The sequence below is a fragment of the Enhydra lutris genome, unplaced genomic scaffold (assembly GCF_002288905.1).
Source record: "Enhydra lutris kenyoni isolate GAN:26980312 unplaced genomic scaffold, ASM228890v2 scaffoldscaffold27, whole genome shotgun sequence".
NCBI classification, from domain to species: domain Eukaryota; kingdom Metazoa; phylum Chordata; class Mammalia; order Carnivora; family Mustelidae; genus Enhydra; species Enhydra lutris.
In genome coordinates, this window is record NW_019154111.1 from 23,404,370 (window position 1) to 23,430,232 (window position 25,863).

At 40.5% G+C, this 25,863-nt stretch overlaps 1 protein-coding gene across 4 annotated transcripts in view; it reads right to left on the reverse strand.

Moving 5' to 3' along the window:
- LOC111152004 (suppression of tumorigenicity 7) overlaps positions 1 to 22,102 on the reverse strand; it is a 265,161-nt gene extending 243,059 nt beyond the window's left edge. For 3 of the 4 annotated variants that reach the window (XM_022510262.1, XM_022510261.1, XM_022510260.1), the window contains exon 1: positions 21,940 to 22,102. In XM_022510262.1, the coding sequence (XP_022365970.1) occupies positions 21,940 to 22,090 (151 nt within the window). In that variant the 5' untranslated portion in view covers positions 22,091 to 22,102. Of the gene's footprint in view, positions 1 to 20,975; positions 21,276 to 21,939 lie in introns of those variants that run through there. The other variant, XM_022510264.1, reaches the window with a different exon arrangement.
- Between the last annotated feature and the right edge of the window lie 3,761 nt (positions 22,103 to 25,863).

The window sequence follows — 25,863 nt, forward strand, 5'->3', positions numbered from 1 at the left end:
TCCCACATCGGGCTCCTTGCTCATCAGGGAGCCTGCTTCTTCCTCTGCCTGTGCCTGCCATTCTGTCTGCCTGTGCTTGCTCTCTCTCCCTCTCTCTCTCTGACAAATAAATAAATAAAATCTTTAAAAAAAAAAAAAAAGAATCTGATATTTAGCAATTAAAAAAAAAACTGAGGTAGCTAGAATGCATTCATTCTGACAGTAGCATCTGAGAAAACTATCCATTAGATCCTGCTACCTAGGTAGCTGGAGATATTTTGTCTTTTCTGAAATCTAATTTACCTTTTCATTTGATTCTGAAATTTTTCACTTTTCCTTCAATTGGCTATGGTTAGTTTCCATTCCTTGCAACTAAAACCCTTTACCCTACATAACCACTAGCTTTCAGTTTACTAACTCTACTTTACTACCACCGACTCCCAGTTTGCCACTAAATCCTGTCCTCTATCCTCCCTTCCACTTATAGTCAGGATGAAGAAGCAGTCCATTATTAAAGGCTCTAATCACACATGTCCAGAAGTTTCCTGCATGTTATCTGAGAAATTATAAAGATTAAAATCATCTTTCATCGAAGTATTTGGTCCCAAATTAATTATGTTCAGCTATTCGTGGAAAGCACAATGAGTAGGAAATTTGTCAGAGGATGTTCCCTGAAGTTCATCTAAAACAGTCCTATGCCACAAATTCTCAGAATCCCTTCCTTTGATCCCATCCGTTCTCCATTATAGCAGCTAACCTCAGTCAAACACTATTAATTACTCATGATTTCATGAAAGGGAATGTCTTCTCATCTCTGTACTTTATATGAGTCTGGCTTGATAAATGTTTGTTGAATTTTATCAGAAAGTAATACAGAAAATGCTTCACATTTTTAAAACAATCACCATACTTCAAAGGGTATGCACTCTGACTCAAATATGATGTTGATTATTCAGTACTAATATATCTGAATATGAATTATCAGCTAAGTCTTCCTAACCATATTGAAAAATCAAGAGGGGATTTTACAAAGTGCTTTATTATACTGATATTTCTACCTAATTCATTAATTAGCATAGGTTAAATTTTGTGTATATCTCAAAAATAAGAATACCATGTTTACTCACATTCCTGGTATCTCATTCTTCTTTAAATCAATGTCTTCTGTTTAAACTTGAGAATTACATGAATAAACAGAATGATCTAAAAGAATTTCCCAGTAATTCCTGCTCCTACTCCCCAGCTTATCCTTAAAATATCTAATCAACAGGTCAAGCATAAATATCAGTACCACATATGTAAGTCTCAAAGGTAACACGTGTTTTTTCCTCCAAATAATGTCTTTATAAAGGAAAGTGTCACAAACGCATAGACAAGCACCACCTAGTGGCAAAAGGAAGTACTCCAGAAAAACAGATCTAAAATTAACTACCAAAATCTAAATCATGGAGATTTGTTGTTAAGAAATGTTGTTAAAATGTTTAATAACCATGTGGCAATTAAAAGTAAGGCTAGTTTTAAAATAAAGCTTAAGACTAAATGTCATTAAGACAGTGTAGGTTCAGCTGTTCTAACATTCTTGAGTGAACCTCTTAAACTTGAAGTGGAACGACGTGAGCTAACACCAATCTTCAGCACAGCTGCTCTGCCATGCACTGAGCACCTTCACAGTTGTCACAGCTCCTCTAACCCCCAACAACTCAGTAAGGAAGCTATTCAAATTCCCACGGTACAAATAAGGAAACTGAACCTCAGATAACTACGTAACATACCTTAAATCATACAAACATGAAGTGATGGTGTCACCTCCCCATTGACCGCTCATCTATTGCTGGGACCTTGAGGAACACCAAGTACTACAACAGGTGAGCTGACTGAGCACTTACTGTGCATCATACATAACAGACTCCAACATGGTCAGGAGATACGTGCTGCTAGTGATCCCTCAGGTAATCCCTTAGACTTTGGGATTAATCAGACTGCTAGCTGAAAGGAGACAAAGCCCCTCTTAGTCCTGAACATATGTAAGTGTATTAGAAAGATCATGGACTTTAGTGTCAGGCCTCACTACAAAGCAGAATTAGCAAACTAGTATTAACCGAGTGCCTCCTGTGCAGATGAGCACAGTGCTGGAGTGGGGGACACAAATGTGTCTGTGGCAGAGACAACCTGCTCTCACGGAGTCCACAGTCCTGCCCTTGAAGAACTTTCAGTCTAGTGGAAGAGATGACAGACTAGTAGGTCCTTCTGGCACACTGGGAGAGACTATTTAATGACCTGGTTGGAGGGCAAAAGATAACAAATTTGGGACCTGGCTGGGGGCAAAAAGAAGGAGTTTCTTAGAAATTTTTTAACTGTGTAAAGAAAAGGCCTCTTCACAGACAGCTCTTTACAAATTATTTGCACCAACTTTCAAAATTTTCTTCTCTTTGCCCACCCCCCACACACAGCTAAGATAAATATGTGCAAATGGGAGCATGCATTAAAACTTCTGCTTTCTAAAAGACATGCCCTTTACAATGGGGTCTAATTCTTCAAGTCCTTACATCTTCACAGATGTAGACCAACTTGGGGGATGGAGAAATGGGTGAGCCCTGTGATGAGTACTGAGGAGGGCACGTATTGCTGGAGCACTGGGTGTTATATGCAAACAATGAATCATGGAACACTACATCAAAAACTAACAATGTATTGTATGGTGACTAACGTGACATAATTTTTAAAATTATAAAAAAAGATAAAAAATAAAAAAATAAAGATGTAGACCAATTTCATTTAAAGAATTAAAGGACTTAGGGATGCCTGGGTGGCATAGTTGCTTGAGAATCCGACTCTTGGTTTTGGCTCAGATCATGATCTCACCGTCATGGGATCAAGCCCTGGGTTGGATTCCAAGCTCAGCATGAGTCAGCTTGAGTTTCTCTCTCCTTCTCCCTTTGCCCCTCTCCCCATGCACACTTGCACTCTCTTTTTCTCTCAAAATAAATAAATCTTAAAAAAAAAAAAAAGAATTGAAGGATTTAACAAATAGATGATAGCATAGCTTAATGAAAAAGGACGAGACTTGGAAACCAGGTCTATTGAGATTCCAAGTCCACAATAATCAACAGATTATTTGGATTTTTTTTTTTTTTTTTAAGTAAGGGTGGATAGGGGACAATCTTAAAGATGAGTCCACCTCTTCTCTTTTCTTCCGAAATAATTCACTTCTCAACTCACAGGGAGGGCCAAGTAAGGTAGGTATCTATGCCGGGTGGTGACACGCAGTGAGGGGTGGCAGCAGCACAGGGTGAAGAGAGCATCTGCACAAGAGAGCAGCCCTACCTGGGGTGTCAGCGCCCGAGCAGAGTAAGAAGGGTATAAGAACAGGTAGCAGCCCCATGTGTGTGTCAGAGCTGAGCAGTGTGAGGAAGACAACTCCTTGGCAGAAGTGGAAGGGATGCAGAGGAACTGGTGCTGGAGCCCAAACAGGATGAGCAGGGCCTCTGCGGAGGACTGTTCAGCATGTGGTTTCAGAATCCAAGTGGGTCTGAGCCACAGTGAGGCAAGGAGGGATATTAAGAGACACTGGTTCTATACAGACATATTGAGCAAATAGCAACCACAATAAGGATAAAGGGACCCAGGTTTCCCACTGTCAGTGAAGCGATGAATATGGAAAGAAAGGAAACTAAATGAATCCCGGATTAGATTGGAATCTGAGGTATCGATGTGAACTCATGATTTCAAGAGAGATAGATAAGGAATAATAGATATACAGAAATATACACATCTATATATACATATATTCCCTTGCTCTGTCCTCTCGAGAGGACTAGGAACAGCAACAACCTAATCGCAAAAAGCATACTTTATGCCCAGATCGTGGCTTTTAAATATTTTTCTCCACTAAAAGGAAAGATGGTTTCTTAGAGAAATTGCTGATTCCAACACTGGAGCAGGCAAAGTACAAGTTGTGACTAGAATATCTTAGAAAGTAATCAAGTCCTCAAAGAATGACAGGGACGGGGTACCTGGGTGGCTCAGTGGGTTAAGCCTCTGCCTTCAGCTCAGGTCATGATCCCAGGGTCCTACGATCGAGCCCCGTACCTGGCTCTCTGCTCAGCAAGGAGCCTGCTTCCCTTCCTCTCTGTCTGCCTGCCTCTCTGCCTACTTGAGATTTCTCTCTCTGTCCAAAAAAAAAAAAAAAAAAAAAAAAAAAAAAAATGACAGGGACATGTCAAAAGAATACAGAGCCAGTTTGAAGGGGCTCACATAGGCCAAATCTGGGATAGTTTAAGCATCAAAATAATAATGAGAGCAACAAATTATAGCCCCCTGAACAAAACAGGAAACCAGGAATCCATACTGGCATAAAGAAATTAAATTAAGGGGTGCTTGGGTGGCTCAGTTGGTTAACAGTCTGTCTCTTAGCTCAGCTCACGTCTTGATCTCATGGTCACGAGTTCAAGCCCTGCATTGGGCTCCATGCTGGGCCTACTTAAAAAAATAAAAAAGAAGAAAGAAAGAAATTAATACATTAAAAGTCTGATGAAGAATTTACACAGTTTCCAGGCACTTCACAAAATACTAACTACAAAACAGCTAAGAATAAGATTACTGAATCCCCACAGACATCACCTTCATCAAGTGATCAAAATGAGCATCATCACTAACATAACAAACAAAAATCATGTAACACCTGAGAGATGCAATGAGAAACACAAAGCATCACTACCGTGACATTCCAGCCAAAGACGCATACATAGTCTGAACTTAATTATGAAGAACCACTGGGCAAACCCAAATTGAAGGACATCCTAAGAAATAACTGGCATGTAGTCATCAATACATCATTTCAGTTTATGAAAATCAAGGAAAGACTAAGGAACTATCCCAAATTAAACTAAAGAAAGACTAAACTAAAGAAAACTAAAGAACTATCCCAAACTAAAGAAGACTAGAGAGACAAGGTTGAAATAAATGCAATCCAACTAAATGTATTACGTGACTGAAAACCACATCCTTTTGCTATAAAATTACATTATTGGTACCACTGGTGAGACTTGAACAGGGTCTCACAACTAGTTATTGGTTATTGATTAATTTGTACTGTACTGATTTCTGATTAAACTGATTAGTTACCAAAATTAATTTATTTTGATGATCTTACTCTGGATAGGTAGGAGAACACCCTTGTTCGTAGGAACTACGTCCTAAAGTAAAGGGAATCACATCAACAGTGTACTCTCCAATGGTTCTGGAAGAAAAAAAAATGAGTAATGGCTCCCTGCTGCTACTCACACTAGGCTATTATTACATTTTCAACTTCTCTGTAAGTTTGAGGTTACTTTTAAATAAAAATTTTAGTTTGAAAAAATTAATTAGGACTGCCAAAGAGGCCTCCATGTACACTGTCAATTGTTCATTATGACCAATGCCATCAAATAGAAGGGCTTGGCTTACAGAGGAACATGCACTGATGGGGAGAAGACCTAGAGTCCTATGAGTCCACAAGCTGACAGGCCTGGATGCACTATGATGTAGGAGTAAGACTCTGGAAGAAAAGGTCAAGCTCCTCAGAAAACATAGGAGAGTAAGGAGTCAATGGAATATACTGGTTATGTGAGGCACTTAGAATTTGGGGTATTTGTAACCATTTGGACTCAGGTAACTGGAGGTATCCAACTTGCAGATGAGTCATCTGGCCTCCATTATATGAAAAGTGAGGAATTTTTAAGATAATTAACATGAGCATGGAAATGATTATGTTGCATGAAGTACAGTACACTTTGAGTACAGCAGGGAATATGAAGGTTATTATTGAGTATCAAGCTAGAAACATTCCCTGGAGCTAATGAAAGAGGGCCTAGAATATTATTAGGCTTAGATGTATCTATTTTATCTGCTAGGCAACAGAAAAACATTAAAGGATTTAAAAGCAAATTTCAGTATGCAGATTAGATTAGGAGAGATCAGAGGCAGGAAGATCAATTGGGAGACTACTGTAATAAGATTATAAAGGCTGAAATAAAGGCAAAAGTAGAAACTGAAGAGAGATGCATGAGGCACTATCAATTTGACAGGATCTACCAACTAACACATATAAGGGAAAGGAAAGATGAAAACTGTTAAGTGTTTCGAAAGCAGTGTGATCCTTCGGAAAAATTCAGCTCCATTAGGAAATGAAGAGAGCTGGTGAAAATATCCAATAGGCTGTTAAGAATGCAAACCTGGAAGCTGGGAGAGGGTCAGGAAAGAAATATTGACTGACTTACACCTGTATGAGACTACTGGAGGGTACTGCTTAAGAAAAGAAAAGTGCTGAAAACAATCCTGAAAAAGAGGTCTTCTTTAAAAAAATGGTCCAAGGAGTCAGAGAAAAGTGCTTTATGCTAGGTATCTTCCATTTGCCCCTCCATGTCTACTTCCCACTTTTCCCACTCTGGCTTCTGGGCCAGCCACTCAGAGACCCTAACAAGGGATTAAGAGAGAGGAGGACAGAGACAGGCCTTTGTCCCTAGTTCCCAATCTACAGAGTCAACTCAGAGTCACAGACTGACTGTGTCTCTACCAAAGACCACAGCTCTTCTACTGCTCTCTATCTGTGTTCCAGGAACTGCTGCTTCCCCATGTCCCTTCACACCTACAGATGGTTATGGCTCCCTGCTGCTTCTAGCACCAGGGTATTACACTATCTTTTATTACTAATAAAATATCCTTTATTATTATCCTGCCCACATCTTCATAATTAGTCCCTTTATTAAATTCTTCTCAATAAACAATTTGAGGGTATGATCCCTGCTGGCATAGTGCGCTTATCTTTGCCAGCAATAATTATCTCCATGACATATATCAAAGCATTTCATTTCCCCCACTCAAAAATCCTCACACAAAGTTCTAGTCAACAGCCTTTTCTAGGATCCACTGGACCATTCTACCTTAGGTCTCTTCTGTTGCTTTTCAAGATGCTGGATTCTAAGACATCAGAAGTGGGATTCATCCTCACTCATTCTGTGGAAGCTGGTGTCTCCAGAGAAAAGGAGTTCTGAAGACATCAGAAAAGCTTACACTGTAGATCAGGAAGCAGCCTCTCCCTTCCCTGGCAAAGAACACATTGTTCCACATATACTGGCCCAGCATTCCTGACCTATTGTTTCTCTCTTTGAAGACTGCCAATTACTGAAGACAGTAAATTTACCTGCTTTACCAAAGAATCCGAGGCTGGCCAGAAGGAGACAAGGAATGACTCAGATAAGCTCTTGGCACCTATCCCTGCACCTGATGGGATAAAATTTATTGAAACTGAAGAATGTAGCAAGTTGCCAACCACTAGCTTATCAAAGAGAATCCTGGAATCGCCCACCCATCTACCAAAACTATGGCTTCAAGATTAAAACCCCACTACCACTCAGGGTTTGGTGCTCTAGTCAGCTGCACTCCAGATTAAAATCACCTCTGTCAGACCAAGCCAAGCAGGCATGTCGGCCCTGACTTAGCAGCAATGTGAAGACAATGGTACAAAGGAGCACGGGGGAGATGGGAAGAAAGATTAACCAAAACTGAGCCACAAAAGTTCTAGAAATCACACTGATTTGGGCGTGCAATTTGAGGAGCAAAGTTGTGCAAGTGCTGGAGCTGCGCTTGCAGGACTCTGACAGTGAATATCTCCTTCAATTCTGCACCTAGGCACCTCACTTGCCTCGCCCCAAGCCCAACCCTGTTTAAAATAGTTTAATTGTATTCAGAACGCAAAGTTTTCAAGACTTTTGTAGGAGTCTTAATGAAGTAGACAGATACTTGTACTCCTACAAAAGCATCACCAGGAACGCAAAACCTACCAATGCGGGCTGATACAAGTGTGCTGTATTAGTGACTCAAACACTACAAACTGTAGTGCTATTGGAGTCATAAGTTTTCAAAATGGTAAACAATTCTTGGTGAAGTTCTGAACAAAGTAAAATCCTTTGTTAATTTACACCGTAGTCTGAATTCTTAAAAAGAACATATAACTATTTCAAAAATATTTTAGGGTTACATGCAGAATGAACACTCTAAAGTCAGATAAACAGATTTTTTTGTCTATATGAATACTTACGGGAGATATTTAAAAATTATGTGGAATACAAGCAAACACACCCATTGCAGGTCATCAAGCATTACTATAATGGCAATCATTGTGATAACTAAAAAGGTCCCCCACAAATTTCCAAACTTTCCCTACCAGGTTCCATTACTATTGATAATCCCTTCTCTAGGGAAATCAGACACTAGTGCAGAGAGGTCCATGCAGCATTCACCATTTGTAATATAACGTGTATGTCATGGTACATTCATACAATGGAATGCTACACAGTTAAAATATATTAACTACAGGGGCACCTGGCTGGCCCAGTCAGTTAAGCTTCTTGATCTCAGCTCAGGTCTTGATCTCAGGGTGATGAGTTCAAGACCCACACTAGACTCCACACCAGGTACTAAATTAATTAATTAATTAATTAAACAAGCAAACCACAGCTACAACATGTAAAAATTTTGTAAGCATAATGTCACATAACAGAACAACTTACTGAAAGTATGTACAATACTTCTTATTACCTTATTTGTGTAATTTATTAAACAAATATTATACTACTTTATTTGTATAAATACTTTAAACTCACAAAAATTACTATATATTATTTATGAATAAATTAAATAAAAGGAAATAATGCCAACTTCAGGAAAGTGGTTCCAACTGAGAGGGAAGGAAAGGAAAGGGATGTGGTGCAGCTTTCCCTGTATTGATAAGAGTTTATTTTTTAAAAAGAGAAAGATGGGACAAGAAATATACAAGATGAGCCAGGAGCATCTTGTAGCACTATAAAGAAAAGTGCTTAAAAGAAAAATCCCATAATGACAGGGGTATGTCAAAGGGATACAGAAGTCATCTGAAAGAGCTCCCAGTGGACAAAACTACAATGATATGAGAAATAAAAGATATAAAACAGTATGGGATTATAACCCAAAGTATAAAATATCCATGAGTCCATACTGATTAAATAAATGAATAAGAACAGACAAATCTCCAATGAGAACAATTTCAATTACAGGTGTAAATACTCTGCCCTCAAGGTGGGTGAAAGACTGAATATACAAACAGGCAGTGACCAGACCACATATAAAAATGGAACTCTGATCCAGAAGCCGCAACACCAGTCCTGAAGGCCAAACCACAACTTCTGTACTCTTCAGCCAAACAGTCAGGACTTGACCAATAAGTGACAGTTTCTCTAATTTTTGTCCCCACTTCTAATTTAGGATCAAACTAAAAAAGCCAAATATGCCTTCCCAAACCCAACACGTAGGACGTTCTGCTTCTAGTTAGCCCCCTTCGGCTTCTCTGTGCTAGCAGTCTCCAATCAGGGCCTACTGGTAGCCTTTCCTTTTTCTACTGCAGAGCTTTCCTACTTCTCTGCTTGCCTTTGAGTCCCTGCCAAAAACAAGCGATGGTGGCTATAGCAAGCGCTGAATAAACAGCCTTTACTTGTTCTCATTTGGGTGGTCCTTGTTTATTTCTACAAGGGGGAGCAAAACTCTTCACTCTTTTATGGCCTACGCAAGTGATTTCGATTCTAAGACTACATATTGGGAAAGGCACTTTACAGTATTGAACTTAACACTGCTTCAGCCGGGTGACCAAGGTGAACATCAACAGTGATAAGTCAAACTGATAGTATGTACCCTTGATATGTGATAAACGTGGCACTTTACCTCTGTGGTTTTCCTCCCCAAAACCCATAATCATAGAAAGATCATGAGAAAAATATCAAACAAATCCCAATTAACAGTCTACAAATTACCTAACCAGTACTCCTCAAAATTGTCAAGGTCACTGAATACAAAAAAAGTATGAAAAACTGTCAGAGCCAATAGGAGTCTAAAGAGACAAGACAACTAATTGTAGTATGGTATCTTGGATGGAATCCTGGACCATAAAAGGACATTCAGTAAAAACTAGGGAAATCTGAATAAACTATGGACTTTGATTAATAATAATATATCAATATTATTCATTAATTGTTACAAATGGACCATACCAATGTAAGATATTAGTAATAGGAGAAATTGCATGTGAGGCATATGGGAACTCTCTATACTAACATCGTAATTTTTATTATAAATCTAAAAGTGTTCTACAAAATATAGTTTATAAAATTTATAGTAAAAAGAGAAATAAAAAGCAATATGAATACTTATGGCAAAATACTGACATAAATAATGTTTAAATATGGGCTGTGGGTCACCCTATTATATTATTTCCGATCCTTTTCTATATGGGTGAAATACATAGTAATTAGAACTTTTTCCATTTTAATTCCTCACAACGAACTCCAATTTAACCCCAATGGATTCTTTATTTTCCTTTTTCATCCCCCCCTCAGCCATACTTGCAGTGTTCTGAAGGCACCAAGTGATAAGACATTCCTTTGTTAACGCAGTTCCATTAGCATAGGGGTTCCGAGAGCAAGGTCTAGCTCAGTAATACCAACATGAATTCCAAGTTTTCTCATCCTTTATGTTCAGTTTTTGTTTGCTCCTTTTTGCTCTACACATTTTACTTTGGATTAGAGTTGATTGTATGCCTGTTTCTCTTTCCCTCTCTGCACCAAGGATCTTGAAGACAGGGCCCACATCCTGGTCATATTTCCATTCCTCCATACCCACCCCACTTTTCAATCTTCTGGTTGGCTAGTCAGTGAGATTCCTATAAAGCTAAGTATTAACAGCATTCACATATCAATAGCATATCTTTAATGAAATAGTATGTTTTACTGAGATAATAAATGACTGCAACAGAGTGTAATCCATGAATAAAATACTGTCTTAATGTCTAAATATTTTTATATCTCCTTTAGTTTTTGCAACTATTCTAAATAGAAAATATATTAAAAAGGGCTTTATACTCTACTTCTAAGTCATGTTTATTCCTAAAGAGTAATAAGTTAGACGTGAAACAATGGGTAGCCATAATGTTCAAGACACATTAGGGAAAAATCTTTACCTGTGCCCACTGTTACACAAATCTGTTTACCCAGCTAGTCCCAGCCTGCTAATCACTACACTTACCAATACCATTTAAGTTTTCCCTTTGGACTGAGCAATAATAAATCTCCGTTCTCTCTTCACAGCTAGACAGCTCTGATGCAAGCTTTGAATTTAGATTCCCTCCCATTTGTATAGTAAATGCTGTCTTATCTTTTCTAAGTATCTTAGTTGCTTTCTCAGTCCCATATATTCTCATGGTTAAAACTAAAAATGCTCTTTTTTTTTTTTTTTAGAGATTTTATTTATTTATTTGACAGAGAGAGACACAGCGAGAGACAGAACACAAGCAGGGGGAGTGGGAGAGGGAGAAGCAGGCTTCCCGCTGAGCAGAGAGCCAGATGTAGGGCTCTATCACAGGATCCGGGGATCATGACCTAAGGCAGATGCTTAACAACTGAGCCACCCAGGCACCCCTAAAAATGCTCATTTTTAAGAATTATAGGTCCTTTGACTGTCCTTTAAAATCTACCAGAAATTATTACATTGTTTTCTGTAGGTAAGCAAAAACAAAACAAAACTGTTTGTAAAAATCAAACATTTTTAGGGATACTTCTACAAACAAAACTAATTAATGTCTGCATATCTTTGTTCAAACTTAACTGTCATTGCTTCTGTACTTTCCCTCTGAGAATGATTGTTCAAATAACGTACAGGAAAAAAAGTTTATTCTTAGGATAGTGACTTTCTCTAACAGATGAGATTTACCGTTAGATTTTTTTTATATTACATTTTCAAACTTTTACTGAATGATAACACATATACAACTTCCAGTTAAGAGGAAAAAAATTGAGAATAAACGTTCTAATATTTAAAAATTATAAGTCAGCACCTCACACTTCATCTCACAAATGTAAGGGTGCAATTTAAAACATTCTCTTTGTTAAAAGAGCCAAATAAACTAAGAAAAACTTGTCTCTCTCAACCATAATGTCAAATACTCTAAGCCTGAACTGAGAAAAGTATTATTTGTTTTATTTGTTTTGTTTTATTTTATTTTAAATAAAAGGTATCAGTGATAGAGGATACGAATTCCCCTCCCTCTCCATCAAAGCTGGAGGGAAAAGTACAAAACCAGATCACACCAGTTCTGATTATGGGACACTAGAGGAATATGAATGTATATCCTGGAAGGGACACCAATTGAGTCAAGTGAGTGTAATAAACACCCAAGAGCATTATTTTATTAATTCTATTATTAATACTTGATAAATAGTACATAGCAAATAAATGAAAAAGATCAATTTGGTAAAAAAGGTAAATTTCATTCTCTCATTCCCAAAAGAAAGAAACTGGAAAAGCTTAACAGAGAGAACTGAAAGCATTCTACTATTACCTAGTACTAATCAAATAACACTTTATATTGGTATTACAATTGACTTTCTAACAAAACAAAAAAATCCTCTAACTGTAGATCACACATAAATACAGATCCAAACTGCCTGAAGAGCCACTTCCTTTTTTAAGACTTTTATGCCTCAAGAGTGTTTCAACTATTTGTGTTGTTTTAAATTGTTAAGCTTTTTTTCAACAAAACAAAACAGTCATTCTCAGTGAGTGACCTAAAAGATTTCTTCAAAGTCCTCTACAGACTTGCTCAAATTTTCAAAAAGACTGACCTAACCAAGATCCTTTATTAGATTTGTAAGTCAATTTAAGAAACAGGGGCACCTGGGTGGCTCAGTCGGTTAAGCATCTGCCTTCAGCTCAGGTGACAATCACAGGGTCCTGGGTTCCGTCCTACATCAGGCTCCCTGCTCAGCTGGAAGCCTGCTTCTCCCTCCCTGCCTTTCCCTCAGTTTGTACACCCTGCCCTCTCACCCTCTCTCTCTGACAAATAAATAAAACCTTGAAAAAAAGTTTAAGAAACAAAATTAGGGTTCTCCACAAAGTATGCTTATAGCTAGCACACTTTCAGTTTCCTAAAATTCAGAGAGGAAAAAATCCTTTCTTGGATAAACGTTGCCTTATTTTGCTGAGTGATTTAATAACTGGAATTAAACAGTGATTCCTACGGCCACAGCCACAGCTAATATGAAATACTGTTGGAGCTAACTGAGCCTGTCAATTTCCTATTTTAGCATAGTAGGTAGTGCAGGAATGCCTGCTATATTTGAATGACTGGTAACAGTAACAAATGAGCAACTGCCCTGCTCCACTGTAACACCAAAAATGAATTTCATTACATATTCTCTCTCTTCTGGAAAATAAAAACCTGTTATAGATATCTTTACAATGACATCTCAAACACAATAAGCATGCCAGAAGATTTTGTTTCATATTTACAACAAACAGACGTTCACTACTATGTGGTTAAAAACAATCCAATAAAGGGTGCCTGAGTAGCTCATTCAGTTGAGTGTCTGATTCTCTGTTCTCAGCTTGGGGCGTGATCTCAGGATTGTGAGTTCAAGCCCTGGGTTGAAGAAGCCCCTACTAAAAAAAAAAAAAAAAAAAAAATCAATCCAGTAAGTCATTACCCTGTTTACTCAAACTCTTAGATATTCTTAAGAAAGATTCTCCAGGATAAATGAGGTCCCATTATATATTTTAACGTGTCATGTCACTGTGAAAGTCTATAGAATATAAACTTCTGGAGAAACAACCTACGTAGGGATTTAAATGGCAGTTTACAGTCTACAAAGCACTTTCTCATTCAATTTACTATCTCATACGAAGTTGCATTCCAGTCAAGGAACCAATTCTATCATCAGGCTGGTAAGTCAAAGGCAACTGATGTCAACCATAGCAATATACAGAGAATGCCCAAAGTTGTGCCTCCTATAGTCTATTCAGCAAGTATAAACACTCCTTAAGTTGTGCTATTTGTCCAGTTCCACACTTTCTGTCAATCCCATTCCAGCCCCACATTTAGACAATCATTGATCGTTCTGACCCAACTGACTAGTCACATTTACACCTCGCTGTCTCTTTTCCCCCTTAGTGTTTTCCAGTTCTGAATTTTTCCATTAGTTCACTTTGGACAAACACCTCCTCTGAATCACAAGAACACTCTTTTTCCTCCCTTGTCTTCAAGATTTTGCCCCAGTTACCTCAGAAAAATCCTCTCTCTCTGAGTTTTGGTTATGAGCCAAATAAGTCCAGCCTTGAATGGTAAGTATTAGCAATAGCCCTCTGAACCAAGGGAAAGAAAAACCTTAGGTGGTGAAGTGAAATAAGAAAAGCACCACTAGTGTCATTAATCTTGGAAAGCCTTAAAAATACTCACTCATTTACCTTTTCATGTATCATCACTGAGTGATAAGCAAATGATGGAAATACAAAGTTAAAAAAATATCATAACCCTTGCTCTCAAGCTCTTCTGAGTATTCTAAGGGAACAGTCCCATCCAAAGGTCTCTACCCAGTTCTCATCTTCACTCATAAATTAGGCTGTTCTCTCATCAAAATACATTCTTAAATGTATTCACCTGTACTGTTTCCTTTAATTGGACAACTAGTATCATAACTGCAGTCATTTTATCTTGACAGTTTTTATTCTACATGTACAAAGAGTATAAGCCATGTAGCTGTTTATGTAGCTGTTTACACAGACTTCCATGGACAAGCCCAGGGAGCCTAACAACCAATGACAAAGCAAGCAGTACAGTGCTAGGCTCATGTAAGAACTCAATTAAGCATTGATTCCTCATCCCTTCCTAGTTCAAATTAACAGATTTACATTCAATCCTATTTTTAAGATGTGACTGTACCATGCACGGCTCTTATTCATAGGGAGCAAAATATACCATGAAGCATTAGCAAACAAGACAATGTATCAGAGGATGATAATTTTTCAGCACAGAAAACAAGTGAGGAAACTGGGAGGAATATACCTGACATGAGATTGTAGGTCCAAATCATAACTGACAGGAATAATACAACTTCAATCTCCAGGTACCTGCCTCTCTTCTCCAAATGAATGTATTAAAAAGCCAGTGGATGAATGAATTAACTAATAAATGAACACAGTTCAGAGTCAGTGAAATGGACGACACAACTAGGTATACAGTATATGGTTGCTAATATTATTAATGTGCAATGCTCAGGGCTCAGTGCTAAAGGTTATTTCATTTAAAGTTCAAAATAAATCTAAGAGATGGAGATTACTGTCCTCATCTTATAAATGAGAAAAAAGTCTTCCAAAGTAATTTGTCCAACGCTACCCAGCAGATGGCAAACCAGGATTTGAACTCAAATCTTCTAAATTCAATGCTCCTTTCACTTCATCATAGCTGGTATTTCTTTCAGCAGATATGAAGTACTTTACAGAGAAAGAAACATTACAATAAAATTGGCAATAAAACAAATTTCTTAAATGCCAAAACTATTTCACTCTGGCTTCTCATATAAACTTAGAAATGCTTCTATTGTTAGTAGAGGGACTATGCAAATATATGAACTGAAAACTGCGCTTAAGTTTTTCTAATCACTTCAAATTATACTTCTGTGTGTTAAGTTTCATAATGTCTGACACAGTGCTATGAAAATTTGCCAACCAAATCTTTTCTTCTTATATACAAGTTATATATAACTTTTTCCATGTTAGTAGAATCTCAAGCTCCTTCCTTACAGGTGATATGAGGTACCTAACTCAGTAAATCCTATGTTTGAAGTTCCAGGTTATACTACACAAAAATGTAATTAATTTTTTACTCTTAACATCCTTTATATTACATTTACTTTACAACCAGAAGGCTAACCTTCCTTATATTCTACCCCTAAAGAAAGGATCAAAACATATAAATATTTTGGGACAGCAGTAAACATTTCAGGGTAGTCTTTATAACTTAGAGTCAGTGAACACAATTCTCAATCTCATAAGAAATGATAGATTCCAAAATCATTTCCTAAAGAGGAGTGTTACTGCTGAGTCACCACAACCAACTGAGATAGTTTTTCACTCATTCAGCAAATATATACTAAGCACTAGGCCCAAACAGTCACTGTTCAAGATCCTGGAGATATACAGTAAGACAAAACAAGACCCCTACTCCCATGGAGCTTACAGTACATGGGGTACAACTATGAGTATGCATCAATAAATAAACAAGTAAGAACTACATCAAACAGTGCTAAATGCTGTGCAGAGAATTCAAATCTGGTGATATTACAGTAACTGGATAGTCATTTTAGATTGGGTCATCAGTGAAAACCTCTCAAAAGAAGCAAATTTAAGCAGAGATGTGACTAGTAAGACTACTGAGCAAAAATCAAGTAGGAAAACATTCTGGGTGGAGCACTTAGCTAGTAAAGCTGTAAGGCAGGAACAAGCGAGGTATATTTAAGAATAAGAAAGAAGAGGGTACCTCAGTGGCTCAGTCGGTTGGGCATCCAACGCTTGATTTCCGCACAGGTTGATTTCCTCAGGGTCGTGAGATGAGCCAAATGAGCCACATGGGGCTCCATGCCCTGCCCACCCCCTCAGCCCGTGCACATCTGTGCCCTTCCTCTCTCTCAAATAAATAAATCTTTAAGAATAATAAAGAATCACAAAATGTCTTGGAAGATAATAACCTCAAGAAAGAATGGCAGAAGTTCAGATTGGAGGAGTAGGAATGGGTCAAATCATCAAACTGTGTAAGCCAGGGGAAAAGATCTGGATTTTATTTTCAGTGAGAAGGAAAGCCACTGGCAGAAGTCACATTGTATCTGAAGTTGTATTCAGCAGGAATTTGAGTACAAACTGGAAAAAAGATATATTCACTAAGTATATATATTCACATATATTAAGCCCACCTATTTGCTTATTTCTATACTCTGCACTCAATGAAATGTATCCCAAGACACTGAAACAGAATCCTAGAGCTAGAGAGAATCTTAAAGAATATAAAACTACCGCTGCACATGTACAGTAACTGAGGGGCCTAGGAAAAAATTATCATTTACATTGCTTCATTAATGGTTGAGATAAGTATCTCCAAAAATAAGTAAGGGCAACTAAAATATCTGGGATATATCCTAACCTTAAAGCTGACATTAATTAGAAAATTGTCCTTTTATGTGTTCACAAACTAGAACACCACGAATTACATGCATATGACCCATCACAGAATTAAAGGTTTCATGTCAGTTTCTGACCTCAGTCTAAAGCTGAAAATTTAAGTAAGGCACATGCCCACTAATATGTTTGATCAATTTCATTGTTCCTATCCCAACTCACTGGATATGCCACAACTTGGAGATTGACTCATCCAGTGAATGGTAAGGAACTACTACTATGTATAAGAAATTATACTGAAAAACAAAGAACTAGAGTAGCAACAATAAATCACGCAAGGTAAAATCTGCCAACATGCCTCTCAGATACCACACTGTAAAAAGTAGAGGAGGGGGCGCCTGGATGGCTTAGTTGTTAAGTGTCTGCCTTTGGCTCAGGTCATGATCCTGGAGTCCTGGGATCAAGTCCCACATTGGGTTCCCTGCTCAGCAGGAAGCCTGTTTCTCACTCTCCCACTCCCCATTACTTGTGTTCCCTCTCTCACTGTGTCTCTCTCTGTCAAATAAATAGAAATAAAATCTTTAAAAAATAAAAAAAAATTTTTGATTTTTTTTTTTTTAAGTAGAGGAAACAGAACTTTCAGCTGAAAGGATCAGCAGGCTGCAGGCAGCAGGCAAATTGGTCCTTGAAGGATGGGTAGGATTTAAAGATGAGGAGAACATACTAGACAATAGGCACAGCGGGGGCAAAAGACCTAAGTAAATTGCCACCAGGCCCTTGAGATAAGAAATACAGAGTATTAATTAAATTTAGAGCAACAATTTCCAATATGAAAATACTCAAAATGGAGCTACACCTAAATGATATTTATATATCATCTCAGTTCAGCAATATGAGTTTTGCATCTGTTTTTAACATCTTAACACAAAAAAAGTTTTGTAATACAAACAAACTTAGGCGTAGTTCAGACTATTACATTTGTTTTCTAGAAGGAATTAAGTAGGATTTCAAAGATCTTTGAAAACTTGCTTTTCAGGAAACAGAAAAAGAAATGGAAAATCACTTAAGTGGCCCAGTGCAAGAGTTGCAAAGGTGCACATTTTAAGAAAAGGTGTTAACACACTGTTTTAAATTCAGCATCCAAAAATCTTAGAACATAGAGCAGATGAGAAAGTGCTATCGACACTACAGTATAAAGTAAGCTGTTGTCAAAATTTTTAAATACCAATCTATTCTACTGTTTTTCTTGAATAATATCCTGCATGACTGCTCCTATCCATGATTAACTTTCTGCCCTTTTGGAAAAGCTTTATTTTGGGATACTAATTCCCTTGAAAACAAACAAACAATAATATAATTTGGGGTTCTTAAAAATCATGTTAAGGGGCACCTCAGTGGCTTAATTGGTTGAGCATCTGCCTTTGGCTCAGATCATGATCTTGAGGTCCTGGTGTCGAGCCCCGAATCACAAGGGGCTTCCTGCTCAGCGGGGAGTTTGCTTCTCCCTCTCCCTCTGGATTCTCTCTCACTCTCTTTCAAGTAAATAAATTAAATCTTCTAAAAAATAATAAATAAATAAGAATCATGTTAAAATTTCATTCTATTTTCAGTAAATCATAGGACTATTGTAACATTCTCCTAACCAACTCAAGGGCAGAGATCAAAAAATCAATTATCAAAGCTAACCAGTGTGCTATTTCTAATATGTTTGTTTTCTCCCTCGTCTTTCTTAAAATTCATTTTTCATTGCAAGAGCTAGTTGCATATGTGACATTCTCCCTATGTGGTCTAACAGAATACTCAGAACTTTATCCTTAAATGGTACAGGCTCAATGCAGTGAAGGTCAAGTAAACCCAGATGGTAGGAGTGAGCAAGTCAGACAACCATGAAAAGACCCTTAAAGATATTTTGGAAAATTATACATGATACATTAGTGGCAAAGGTGTCCTTGTTCATTAGTCTTTTTCTTTTATTGTTTTAAATTCCACATGATTCATAGTTCTCTGAATCTAACCTGAACTTCCAATTTTTGTGACTTTGTTTGGGAGGACCACTTTCTGCATCCCCAACTCAGAACCATGGAATTCTTTTCACCCTCTGAGGTTCAGTTCAAGAGAAGCTCCAACTGCCTTGCCCTGCTCCACTTTGCATTATGAGAAGTTGTTCCCATGTGATAAACCCCTAATATAGCCTGAGTTTTACAAATCTGTATATCTTTTCCATTATTGCACCTGTGACAACATCCTATATGTAGGAGACATTCAAGAAATTTTTTTTAAAAAAGCAAATTGAACAAAACACATTTACCAAAAAATAGATCAAATGAGGTTAGAAATACGAGAGTGGTCATAAGTAACCAAGCTATTGAGAACATGTCAAGCAGATATCCAAAACAACTCTGGAACATTTTTAGCAGATTCCACAACCTTACAAAGTCCAGAGTTGGGCCTGCGTCATGGAAGCCCTGGGCTCCTGGCTGCCTCACCAATCTGTGCTGGTATCCTCACCTTCCCTGAGTAAGAAGACCTGTGCTACCCGAAGCTCCTTAAAAGCAGCACTAGACTCAGTGACCTTTTCAGGGACGCTCGCCTTCACTGCCACAGGAAGAGCAAGCACCACAGGGCTTAGGAACAGCAAATATTAGTCCCATTAGAATCCACTTACATCACCCTGGAAGGACAAGTTCCACCACAAGAGGATCCAAAGTCCCCATTTCCCCCACCTTCTCACAGAAAATAGCGAAGAGGTAGTTGTCTCTATGCTTCTCCTTTTACCTTCCTTTATGACTAAAATGTGCATAAAACCACACTGAAAACAGAAGCCCAGCATCACTATGGCAAACAGCCTCAGACTCCCTCCATACTATACCTGATAAGATTCAGCCCTGATGGTTTGTACATCTGCGTATTTTCTACCTCTTATAAGCCCAAATAAGCAACAATCCTATACTAATTAACAAAGGGATTTGTGAGATATGCCAGATTTAAAGTTGCAGAGAGAACATCCAACTACAGTATTTTCTTCCTTAAAAACTACATGGTTTCCCAGTAGGTCTTCTGCTTCTTGCTTGTTCAGCACAGAGCATTGGTAAGTGGCACTCATGGGCACGTGCACACATATACACACACGGATGGTTATTTAACCCACGTTTAAAAAATGTTGTATGCAAATGTGTATTCCAAAATAGAAATTTTGAATGTGTATTAAATGAGAAACCTTCCCGTTTTTTAAAATCCTACATTAAATTTTTAGGGAGAAAAAAATCAAACCTGCTTATCAATAACTATAGGATTCCCTTACCACATATGTTCAAATAACTTCTTAAAATCACAGGGCTTTGGGACTAGAGGTATCTTGGAGATATATTTGCCTAAACCAAGGAAGACAGTACCGTGACAATCAGCCACTCTCAAAGAAAAACAGCCAGAAAGCCATGGTCTTTGAGATGACTAAATCCAAGGGCTGAGCAACACCTATTAAAATGGCAGGATTCTAGGTGCAGAATCCTGTCTCCCAGGGACACTAAGAAACAAATGTAAATATGAACAGGAGTTCAAGTTAAGAGTAATCAAGATACCCAAAGTTTAGAATTTAAAGGCACAAGTATCTAACAAAATGAGCATATTATCTCAAGTGTTCTAAAAAATTATTTTAGTGCAGTTAACACCACACAGGACAACGCATTACCAAACCTGGACTCCCAGACTATGTAAATCACACGCCAGATGGAATATATACATTACACACCTATTCGGGACTGTAAGGATTTTCCCCGAAAGTACGGTGAAACTTAAAAATTACAAATTAAAAAAACGATCTGACTTGAGTCCCACAACTACTTCCAGACTTCAAAGAGCTATAAACCCTTTTTCAAAATTTACTTTTTCTCAATTGTCTCTGGAGTGTTACGGTTGGTGTGGATTTTCTTCGTGGCTGTTTTTAATGACTCGGTCGGCTCGCTGCCAGTTTATTAAGATCCTGGGCTAATTACCTTCTGCACTTACGACCGTGAGGAGGAGACATGCGGGGCTCCCTTCTTAGCCTGCGGAGCTTTATCAAAGACACCGGACAAGGCTAGTTACCAGAGCCTACTGCGGGCGGGGAGAGGGTGGAGGGAAGGGTAGAGATCCTTGAAAACCATCACGAATTCGATTTCCCGTCTCCCCTTTTGTCCCTCTGACATTCCGTTTGGTCACCCGACACGTCATCCATACCCCTAACAAGGTGGGCCTCGGCCCATGGAAATCCGAGCGACGCCGTTCCCCTTGCAGCTGCGGGGGCTCAGATACGGGCCCCCGGGGCGCCGCCGGGGCAGTCGGACTCGGCCGAGTCGGACTCGGCCCCGGCTGAGGGGCTTCAGCGCGGGGCACCCCGGGGCAGCCCTGACTCGGAGGCGCCCTCAGCCGGCCGAGTGCCGCCAGCTGGGGAGAGACGCCTGGTCCGACTACACTTAGGATGTTCGGCAGCCCCGGCCCACAGGGTGTGAGGAAGGGCACGGTCTAACTCTGAGGAGAACCTCTGGATCCGCGCTCCGACATCCGAGGGGGAGTCGGCCAGAACTCCCTCGCTCCCGACGCCTGCCCTTTTTCGCCCGGCGGCCGGCGGCCGGCCCCCGGCAGGGCGGCCCCATCGGGCCGCGGTGCCGTAGCCGCCTGCCCGGCCCGCCTCGCGGCGTGTGCGCGGCGCGGCTCCACCTCCGCGGGGTCTCGGGGCCGCGGGGCCGGGAAGGCCGCCGGCCGCCCCCACGCGGCCCGCGGACCCCGCAGCCCGGCCCGGCCACCGGAGGCGCCGCGTCCTCGGCGGGTGGCCGCGGGCGTCCAGTGCGCGGGCCCTGGCGCGTCCCCGAGCGCGCGCCCGGCCTCCCGCCCCCGCCAGCCGGGGCCCCGCGCGAGTTGCACTAACTTTCCGGAGCGGGGGAGGGGCGAGCGCCGCGGGCCCCGCGGCCCCGGCCTTACCTGTGCTCAAGTTGTCGTTGATTTTCAAGGGCACCCGCAGGATGTAGACCAGGAAGAGCACGATGAAGAACCACACGGTCCAGAGATAAGTCCAAGACCAAACTATGCAGGACTTGAGCTGCTCCAGAAAGCCCGTGCCCGCTTCAGCCATTTTTCAGCGCTGCTCTCTGCTGCCGCGGCTCTCGGTGTCTGCCGGGATGATTCACCGGCCCGGAGACGCCGCTCGCGCTGCCGCCGCCGCCGCCGTCGCCGCCGTGGCCCGGGCGCCCCCGAGCCTGCCCGCCGCCCGGGACGCGGGCGCGGCGGGAAATCGCGCGGGCCACGGACGCGCCTACCTTTCCTTTTCCCGGCTTATTGCTAACTCTCTGGAGGCCCCTGCATGTGGCTTTCGTGGAGGGATCACGTGGCCTCTGCCCCCTCACGTTCTGATGCCATTTATATTTATTGTGCTAGTATTTAGAAAGACAAGCCTGCTGGGTCGCTGAAGGGAACTCTTGACATGTAATGATAACTCACATATGTTGAGGGTTTACTCTATGTCAGGCACTGTTCCAAGCTCTGTATGATCTCATTTAACCCCTTCAACAATCCCCATTGTGTAGACAGGGAGACCGAGGCACAAAGCGATTGAATAGTGTACCTTAAACTTCAAGCCAAAATTCAGTTGCAGTGTGATGGATGCCACACATCCATCTATAAAGGTCTTAAACTCTCTACATTCCACTCCGTGCTTTGAGAATTCAGGCTCAAAGGGATGGATAAACCCAGGGCAACTGGGACAAGATAGATGTGCTCCTGTCACTGGTTAGTAGGCCAGAAAATAAATCACTCTGCTAAGCAAGATTTCGGTTGTACATGCTGTTTACCTTTGTTTTGTCTTCCTCAGAGCAGCACAGGGGTTTTCCAAAGAAATTTTAGCAAGAACAATGTTTATCCCCTCATTTTTGGGGGGTGATCACAGTTCAAACAACTCCCAGCCTATTTTTAATATTAAATCTCTGGGATAATTTTGGCTTAATCTGAGTGGGCTACTTTAAGCAAGATTATTACAAGTGTTTTTGTCTGGGCTGAATAAAAATGTTACCTTTACCAAGTGAAAGTTGAAAGTCTGTTTCTGGCCATAAATAATTTCACTATCTATATAGTGTAATTGAAGGTTATCCTATCTACAGCCAAGACATTTTTTTAGAATTCTGAGATTCAGCAGAATATTTTATTATAAATTTAGCTCTGCTTACTTGTAACATAATAAAACAAGCTCCTTTAACCTTTTACATGAAGGACATATTTACGGCATACATAATAGAACTCCTCTCATATTTTCACTAATTCCAGTAGAATTAAACAGCACGAGGACATGAACCATCTATTTCATGTTATGATCAAATTACCACCAGAGGGGCGCCTGGGTGGCTCAGTGGGTTAAGCCTCTGCCTTCAGCTCAGGTCATGATCCCAGGGTCATGGGATCAAGCCCCCGAGTTGGGCTCTCTGCTCAGCAGGGAGCCTACTTCCCCCTCTCTCTCTGCCTGCAGCTCTCTCTGCCTACTTGTGATCTCTCTCTCTCTGTCAAATAAATAAAATCTAAAAAAAAAAAACAAAAAAACAAACAAAACCCCACCAGCTTCTTTGCAGTAAAACTGCCCACTTAAGTTGAATGAACATCCTGGAGCCTAGCTTTTTGCTGTCAGTGAACCTTGAAGAAGGGACATAAATATAACTCAGGTGAGCCACAATTTTCTGATCATCCACTAGGCGCTCTTGGAGGGTCAGCACTGTCTTATTCATTATTGTTTCCCTCTGGTGTGCAACCGGGGGGTGGGGGGGCTGGTTGGAGTTGGAGACATGTCTTTGTTCTTGGACACAGAAGTGAGAAATCATGATCTTTTGGCAAGTGTGGCTGCTTCAGTGTGGCTGGAGGGCAGGCTCTCCGTGGGATGGTGTCAAGAGAGATAAAGCCGAAGAAGATCTGATTTTGAAGGGCCTTATAGAAACACAAAGGTGTTTACCGTTATTTGGCACTGCACACACGAATCCAAATGACCAATTTAGAGATATATGTAAGCAGGGAGTAAAGAAATATTTAAGAAGGTAAAATTGACAGGCCTTGGTGACTGATAGGATAGGCAGGATAATGATAAAAGGTAAATGTCAGCTCTTGAGTGGAACAACTCATGAAATAGTGACAAGATGTGTCTAGCCTCCTCTTGACCATCTCCCAGTGAAATGACCCACAGTTGCCCCAAGCTTATCACACCCAAAACTCACCTCCAATTGCTCTTCCTTCTAGCACTACACTTCCAGCTCCCTCATTCAGAAATCTGAGCACCATCCCATCCAGCTGGGATGGGAGTCCCTCTCACTCACCTCCTTTCCTTTCCACATTCAATTGGGCATCAAAACTTCAAGGTCCTGTCTCAGATCTGTCACTTCTCTCTATTCTCCTGCAATAGCCTTTAGTCTCTCATAACCCCGTTATGTCTCACAGAGAACAAGGTGTGGGCTCCCTGCCTCCAGTTCCTCCACCACCAGCACCAGCACCACCATCCCTCATCCCTGCTCAAAGCACCTTCTTTCATACTTCTCTGCCAGAGTTACCTTTCAAAGTACAAATCTTCTAACTCATTTCCTGCTTAAAAATCCTTCAAGGCCCTATCTACTCCATTCCTACACCACCCCAAAGGATAAAATCTAGATGGCACTCAAGGCAGTCCTACCAACTTACACAGCCCCATCTCCCATCCTAGGCACTCTTTTTTTTTTTTTTTTTAAGATTTTATTTATTTATTTGACAGAGAGAAATCACAAGTAGGCAAAGAGGCAGGCAGAGAGAGAAGGGGAAGCAGGCTCCCCACTGAGCAGAGAGCTTGATCCCAGGCCCCTGAGATCACGAGATCATGAGAGGCTTAACTCACTGAGCCACCCAGGTGCCCCCCTAGGCATTCTTCATACCACCAGCATTTTGGCGAACATGCTATCCTCATTCATGACTTTCTACCTGCTCCACAGGACCTGCCTATAGTATACTTTTCTGTGATACACTTCCCTCCAACTTTCCCTGGCACAATTGCCTGAAAACCGCTTATTTAGAGATGCACTTAAAATATCACCTCCTTTGGGGCACCCGGGTGGCTCAGTCGGTTAAGTGTCTGCCTTCAGCTCAGCTCCTGATCCCAGGGTTCTGGGATCCAGCCACGTGTCAGTCTCCCTGCTCAGCCGGGAGCCCACTTTTCCCTCTCCCTCTGTCTGCTGCTCCCCCCACCCACCGCTTGTGCTCTCTCCCTCTCTCTTTCTCTGTCAAATAAAATCTTAAAAAAAAAAAAATCACCTCCTTTGTAACACCAGCTCCCTCCTGCCTCCCAGAGTTCAGTCTCTTTCCTGAGATGCTGCACCAGGAAGCTTGTGGTAGGCTGTTAGAGCATAGGATTGGAGCCAAATGATGATGGGCTCTATACTTTTTTTTTTTTTTAAGATTTTATTTATTTGACAGAGAGAGATCACAAGTAGGCAGAGAGGCAGGAGGAGGGGGAGGGGAAAGCAAGCTCCCTGCTGAGCAGAGAGCCCAATGTGGGGCTCCATCTCAGGACTCTGGGATCATGACCTGAGCTGAAGGCAGAGGTTTAACCTACTGACTGAGCCACCCAGGCACCCCGATGGGCTATATTCTTGATCTTGCTATTCACTACCTGGGTGCTCTTTACAACTGACTGAGTTTCCCTGAGCCAGTTTTTTCACCTGTTCAATGGGTTACACTTGTATCGATTACAAGGGGTTGTTGGGAAGATTCGATGAGATGTCTACTGAAAATGCTTAGCACGACGCCTACTCAATATCTTACCTCTCTGTTAATTGAAGTCTTTAATGTTAGGTAATATGTTACTGTTGTTTATTTTAGTCCTCCTAACACAAATAGTGCTGTGTTTGG